The sequence below is a fragment of the Daphnia carinata genome, chromosome 1 (assembly GCF_022539665.2).
Source record: "Daphnia carinata strain CSIRO-1 chromosome 1, CSIRO_AGI_Dcar_HiC_V3, whole genome shotgun sequence".
Taxonomy (NCBI): Eukaryota; Metazoa; Arthropoda; class Branchiopoda; order Diplostraca; family Daphniidae; genus Daphnia; species Daphnia carinata.
The window spans coordinates 3,604,731-3,612,189 of NC_081331.1; the positions used below are offsets into that span (position 1 = coordinate 3,604,731).

Sequence of the window (7,459 nt, forward strand, 5' to 3'; positions counted from 1 at the left end):
TACCGGATTGCCCCCTACTGCTACTATGTGGGGACGGGAGGACGTGAATTCGGCTCCAGACTAGAATAATGTTGCAAGAAACTCCCGAAGGTGCCGTTTGGAATCTAGCAGTCACTAGAGCATTTGCATTAGCCACTGCGACACTTATCTAACGCTAATAATTCAACTGCTAATAACTCCACCCTCTACGTTTCCATCCGTTCGTTCTAGCTTTGAATGACGAGAAATCAACAACCATTTCACGAAACTAATTAAGACCCCGCCATTTGAAAATTAACATTTTGCAAAGCCATTCATCTATGAAAATGTGACGAACATTGATTGATTCGTTATTACGCTCTTGCTGGTTAGTTTACGTATAGTAGCTTCTGTTATGTAACGCACAATGTAAGTTCGTAACATGGCAGCGTTTACCATCCCTTGTTCAAGGACAATAACGTGAAAGACGAGATCAAGGCAATACTACAGAACGGCGATAAAATCTTTCATCCCAAGGTTAGAGATGCCTAATTTGTTTCAAAACATCTAAGCTTGAACATACTGCTGTTTTTATGCAAATGAAAATTTAATAATTTCGAATAATCTTACCAAACACCATTAGCTTCTTACGAATCTTTTAATGATTCAAAAATAATGGTGTTCTGACAATTTCCTAAATGTTCAGAAGATGAGCTCGTGATGTGAAAAGGGAGCGTGAAGGAATAGTTAATCTTATTTGAGAACAACAAAATTTAATTGACTGGAAATTTGGCATTGGCATTTAAATGCCTCGGGGACACCACGGCGAGCGATTCAGCTTAAAGCAATATTCCGCAATAATTATAAGTGGATAGTAAAAGACTTGAAATATCATCGTTAAATTTCCTTGGATAATGAAAATATGTTTAGTACAGAAAAGAAAAACTTTACCGTATGTTTCTTTAAAGACGATAGCGAGATAACGTAATCAGGTGTTATTGTTCAAAAGCAGCCGAATTTCCGTGGGGGGCGTTTATTTTTAAATAATAACAAAGTGAAAGGCAGGGTGGGATCGATCTTGAGCGAGGCCCATCATTTAAAACTGATTTCCCCTTGTCGTAGGAAGCATTCTACTGTATATTAAGAAAATTCTGTGGTAATAAGCACCAGTAATAGTTGGCCTGAAATTCTGTGATTAAATTGCTAGTGGCTCTTTGTATTAAGTTATGCAACACCAATGAAGAAAACACCCATTTTTCAGGGACATATTTGATTTCCGCTCTCTTTCAGTCAGTCGTCGTACGCCACAAGTTAGAAGAAGCCAGGAAACTTGCTCTCCACTCAAGACAACATGTTGTTTGGTTTCTGTACATAGTGTCAATGCAAAATTTATTCAGCAATCCATACTGTGTATGCCAGATAATAGCTTATTAGCAAAATGAGTATGAACACCACAACGTCTCATGTTGCTCATGGAGGAGAAGGAAACATTCAAAATGATTCGCCAGCAACCATGTGTAAGCCTGATACAGAGTTCAGGTCTAAACTTTCGTGGAGAACTCGGATTTCTTTCAGTGTTGGGCATGTCTTGAACGATCTATGTGCTTCCATGTGGTTTACATACCTCCTCGTCTTCTTCCACCTGGTGCTTCGATTTGATAATTCCCTATCAGGAATTGTTTTGTTAATTGGTCAAATTGCTGATGGCATTGCTACGCCGTTTGTTGGCCTTCAAGTTGGTGAAGCATACTCCAATCCAGCAGGTAAATGCTACGATTTATGTTTGTTTGCTGAAGACTTTAATATTTTTTTTTTATTGTTAGGCCAAAGAAGGCATCAAGGTTCAAAATGCTATAATGGACTTTTAGCGAATTTTGGACCAAGAAAAACATGGCATTTCTTTGGTATGATATTTCATCAAGCTAACTTTAGTTTCAATCCAGGTTTAATATTTCAATTTGTTTACATCAAGGAACAATGTGCATCCTGGCAAGTTTCCCATTCATTTTTATGCCGTGCGTTGGTTGTTCAACTTCGTCGCAATGGGCTCAAGTCATTTATTTCGCCGGCTTTATCGTCATCTTCCAATTTGGTTGGGCAGCCGTTCAAGTGTCTCATTTGTCACTTATACCAGTGCTAGCCAACGATGAACGTTCAAGAACTGAGCTTACGGCACTAAGGTACTTTCTTTACTGAATTAGTTGGCTTTGTTACTTGTGGCATTCGACAGTAGCGTTAGAAAACATACCCATGAAGGAAAAACCTTATTGTGTTTTTTTCATTCATGAAGGTAATTTGATCAAAAGCAACACTAACTCGAATTTAAGGATAATTATGAGGCCACAAGGAAAGAACGTGTAGCATTTGATACTAGGAACAGAATCATCTAAATTCCCCCCCCCCTCCCAGTAATTTAATGCTAGCAGGTCCAAAAAGCATACACTATCAGTTGCTGAGTTTCTTTCATCTTCTCTGTTATAGTGCTTCGTATCTGTGACTCCTCTTGTAGCTTTACATCGTTATAGAGCAATTAAAAGATCATTATTTTGGCTTTTACTGAATCTGGTTTCTTTGTTGATGGTTTCTAAAAATATCTAGCCTTCGCTTTGATCTTGATTTAGGTATGCATTTACGGTTGCCTCTAATATTACCATCTACGCTATGACGTGGGTAACACTGGGTGTTACCGGAGCTTCACAACAAGTAGTTGGACCGGAAGATACAACGGATTTTCGGGTTAATATTTCTTTAATTATTATTTTGTTTTTCGTTGATAATTCCATAGCAAGTTAAATAAGATAACGTTATGAATTCTTTCATAATAGGATGTCGTATTGGTTGCGGTTGGCATTGGCGCCCTTTTCTCAATCTTTTTCCACTGCGGCGTGGATGAGGTTAAGCACAACCAGGTGTACTATTCCAGTATGAACCAGCCGAATAGCCCTTCCGCAATGAAAGCGTTGGATTGGCTGAAAGAAAAACAATTCTATCAGGTAAAGCTCAACGTCACGTCTTTCTATAAATGCCACATCGATGCTGAACGAACACGAAACAATTCTCACGAGCATAAACCTTCTGTGTGACGACATTCCAATGAAAAGTTTGTTTGAATTCTGGGGTCGTCAACAAGTCGGACTCGACGTGACGTTCTCGATAAAGTGCTTCGATCTCGTCATGTTTTCAAATTTTCGGGACATCTTGCAGTAGGACTCCTAGTTATTTTAGAGAGGTCAACGTAAGTTATGACTGATTTTCAGAAAGATTGTGGGGCATCTGGACGCATTTCATTTTGAATCCCACTGCTGCTGACATAATTTTGACTTTCATGGTATGCCAGTCACGTCTTGAATAGATTGAAATTCCACTTCAATCAAGCTCCTCCCTGGCATTGGGCTGTCAACATGCGCGAAGGATTTTCCCCCGCATCCATTTTAGCGAATATAGTTGTTTTCGTGGTTCTACTTTCAGTATAGCTAATTGATTAATTTCACATGTTTTCTATCTTTTATTCCCTAGGTTGCCGTTCTGTATATGGCGACACGTCTGTTTGTCAACCTATCGCAGGTGTATTTGCCACTATGGCTCCAGGACACGTTGCAACTTGGCGCAACCTCTGTCGCCACCACTCCTCTGGCTCTTTTCGTCTCCGGATTCCTTACCTCTCTGGCCATGGGATCTTTGACTCAAGTTGTCGGCAGAAAGGTCGGATTTTCTTTGTTTCTCGCTAGATGGCGTTTGATGTAATCTTCATATAATTTTCATCCCCCATCCTTGACTTTTTTGTGTGGATCTTTTTTTTTTCTAGGTAGTTTACCTGATGGGCGCTCTAATCGGAATGGGAGCATGCGCTTATGTCTGGTTTGGCAATGGTGAATTTTTTGAAACGTATGGTGTTTACGGCGTTGCTGCACTATACGGTAAGAACGAGAAAGTTTTAGCATTCTGGTTGCCATTACCAGAAACCTGAACATTTTTCTCTGCGCTTTCTTTTTTTTTTTTCTATCTGCATTAAGGTGCCGGTGGCTCCACTATGCTAATCACTTCATTAGCCGTTACGGCCGACCTGATAGGACCCCACGTTGAATCTGGAGCTTTTGTCTACGGCGCGATGAGCTTCACGGATAAAGTCTCGAACGGGCTCACCGTCTTCCTCATCCAATACCTGCACCCCTGCCAGTAAATCAGATGCAACAAGCTAATCATCTTGAGCACGATTGAAACCGCCCCCTTTTTCTCTGTTTCTTTTTTTTTTTAATCTCTCTTTCCCCTTTTTTTTTACGGTGGTGGTTTGTTTTCCATCTCGCTCGCCCCCCTGTAGATCCTGCTGCCCCGAGTGCAAGCCTTACTACGTCATGATTCTAGCGTTGGTTTGCGGCAGTGCCGCGTTGTTAGCCTTAATGAGCCTTGCCACGATGATCCCACTCGACATCGGTGTCCTACCGAAAGGTAATATAATCTAACTTTATTTGGAATTTCGGGGCCTGATTGTTTGGTGAAAGAATTTTTTCTTTTTATTTTTTAACATTTTTTTTTCTGTTTCTGTTTTTTGTTGGTGTGTTGCTAGGCTACCAACGGATCGCCAGCGACACGGAAGACGACGTCACCCCGGAAACGAATCGAAATATTTCTGTAATGGCATGATGAGAGAATCGCTCATTTTAACCTGCAGCATATTTCTACATCGTCTGGGAGTTGGTCTGATAAACCTGTTTGTTTTTGTTTTTTTGTTCTTTTTATTTTTTTTTTCAATCAACTGAAACGGCAAAGCAAACACACCGGTCTTGTTCTTTTGAATTTTAATTTCGCGCAAAAGGACGACGATGTCTATATTTCTATGAAAATGAATGCAAATTCCTTCGTGTCTTTTGTTTTCGGTTTGGGTTTTTGTCTCGAAATGACGCACTAGCATTCCAAATCGATGCCGTAAATTCTGTTTGTGAAGTCGCTGTGATAGGGATCGTCACCGATCAAATCATACGGCAACCTCGTCGGTCTATATTGTAACCGTGTTTATATAGCAAAGATTTCGCCAAGTATCCAACAAAAACAATGCCTTGATGGTCTTTTGTTATCAATTACTCTCTGATACGACGCCAATAAACGAATTCATTCAAAAATTACTCTTCGAAAGAGGCGCTTGAAAATCATTGAGTTGGCACCGACTAACAGTCCATCCAACAATGAACGAACTGCTTTTCAAGTTTTCCCTTGAACGTTCTCTTCGTTTTCTGATGAACTCCTGGAATGCTAGAAGACTCTTGACGCAGCGTTGGATATTTTAAAAAAAAAAATCGTGAATTCCACTAGCCATTGTGTCAACTTGGTGTATACACCATGTTCATCTCCGTTTTCCGTTTGTATAAGACGGCCAAGGCCAGCAAATACTAGGCTGTTTCCTATTATATGATAGCTTTTGTTGAGCTGTTGAAACTTAGCTGCGGCTATTCCCTCCTTCGTCAACATAATTGGCATTTTCAAGCTTTACTGGCTGACGTGTTCATGGAAGCGGCTGGGCCTGGACAATGACAAAGGATTTGCTAGTCCGTGACTTGTTGCCTTCCCGTTTCGCTTGGCGGAGGCTCTTTGCTGTTGTTGTATTTTTCTGCCTTCTTCGGTAACGTCCTCTCGCTTTGATTGTTTCCATCATTCGAGGCATTGAAACAATATGATATCCGACAGTCTGTTTGTATTCAAACATTTTGAGAACGAAGCAAGCCTCTTCGAGATTACACACCATTTCTTAACCACCCAATCTTCAACAAAGTTTTGATTTAAGGGTTTCGTTGTGATCCTTTGTGAATTAAATTCTTCGTCATTTTTCCGCTGTTGCACCTCTCTTGGTCTCTTTGTCCTGCCGTCTCTTCGTTCAACCTTCGCCACGACCGGAACAATGAATTGAAAAAGGGGGATAGAAATCTGATCATAGTCTTCGCTTAGAAAAATATTTTTTCTTACTCGGTGTTGCGTTCATTGGAATCGGCTCGAAAATTACCATCGACGTACACTTATACTGCATACATACGCCCATGGAAGATTAGATCTGAACGACTCTTTTGGATTTCCACGAATCGTTCGATTGAAATTTCAAACAAAATAGTCCTGTCGCCTTTTTTTTTTCGGGTGGTAGAAGGACGAATGGACCGACAAGAGTTAAGAGACCGCAGATGGAGAACGGCAGCAGCAAGGCAACGAGAAAGAGAGAAAGATAGAATAATAGACCAACCAAAGAGAAGTAGAGAAGCCGGAGGGAAGGCGATTGCTGGAATTGTTTGTTATTCCGCCAGCGTCTCTCGTCTATTATAATGGACATCGTCAATGCGTTTCTATTTCTATTACATTACGCTACGTCTTTATATATATATATATATATTTTAAATAAAAGAAGGATTGGCTTAGCTGTTGTTTGTGTGTGTGTGTTCCACTTTGATTGTGTTTCGCTTTGATATGGATGTTGCTGCTTTTGTTGCCGCCTCTTGTCTCTCCCTTTTTAAATGTCTTACTTATTACGAGGTGGAATTCTTGCCAAAGGCTCTTTAGCTCTCAACTTGCCATTCTTCGCACAACGTTAACTATATCCCTTTCTCTCTCTCTCTCTCTCTCTCTCTCACTGCGTTGTCTTTATTCATTGATGGAGTTGTCGTCTTGTTCGCACACCAACGTGCATACAGATTACCTGGACCCAAGTGAATGCCGAAGGACTTTGATAATAACGTGCTTCTCCTTCCACTAATGGGCTGTCGGTCATGTGTACAACGGCCAAGAGTTCGTGCGTAAGGACGGATAGCTCCGAGAAACGGAACCCGATATCATTTTTATTTCTACATATTTTTAAAATTGTGCCATCTTTAAACGTTTTTATCTGTTTTAGTTTTTTTCTTTTTTTAGTTTTCTATTTGTTTTTGTGGGTTATACAACGTCTTCGTCGTTCGTCTGCCGGTTGTGGTTCGTTCCATCCATCTCGCAGCGCGAGCTCCGTCTTCCGTTTTTTTTTTCCTACTTCCACGGATGGATACAGACGCGTATAATATTCAGTTTTTTTTTTCGGGGTTCCTCAGTCAATCGCTGTTTTACCATCAACAGCTCTCTCTTTTTCTATTGTTTCGCTTATCGATATATCTATTTTCTGTTGCCTTTCTTTTCTCTGTCTTGTGCCCGTAGTTTGCCTATCGATTATTCTTTTAGCTCTCACTCAGTCATCTCCCGAAAGAGATTTCTATTGCTTACTACTGGCTTATGCAGCGGCTCCACCCATGTGCGTTGATCTCCCGACACAGGTGAGCCCAGCTAGTTAAATCTACACATACAGTACGTCTAAACATCCCGTCCCACAATAGCTAGAAAAGAGCGTTCACCCGGGGAATATTTTGATTTATGTCTGATATTACAGGCGGCCTGCCCTCCCCATTATAGAAAGAAAAAAAAAAAAAAAAAGAGTTCCAACAGTTTTTACTGTATAGCATAGATTGTTCGAGCGTTCCAAGGCACTCCAGCAAAGAATACA

General features: G+C 40.6%; 1 protein-coding gene across 1 annotated transcript; it reads left to right on the top strand.

Moving 5' to 3' along the window:
* Nucleotides 1-912: 912 nt before the first annotated feature.
* On the top strand, nucleotides 913-5,075 carry LOC130692466 (major facilitator superfamily domain-containing protein 12-like). Its single transcript, XM_057515581.2, has 10 exons — nucleotides 913-1,721; nucleotides 1,782-1,862; nucleotides 1,931-2,138; nucleotides 2,580-2,694; nucleotides 2,784-2,951; nucleotides 3,475-3,660; nucleotides 3,764-3,875; nucleotides 3,972-4,134; nucleotides 4,277-4,404; nucleotides 4,523-5,075. Exons 1-10 carry the CDS (start codon nucleotides 1,397-1,399, stop codon nucleotides 4,597-4,599), a joined length of 1,563 nt encoding a protein of 520 aa, XP_057371564.1. The 5' UTR covers nucleotides 913-1,396; the 3' UTR covers nucleotides 4,600-5,075.
* Nucleotides 5,076-7,459: the final 2,384 nt, after the last annotated feature.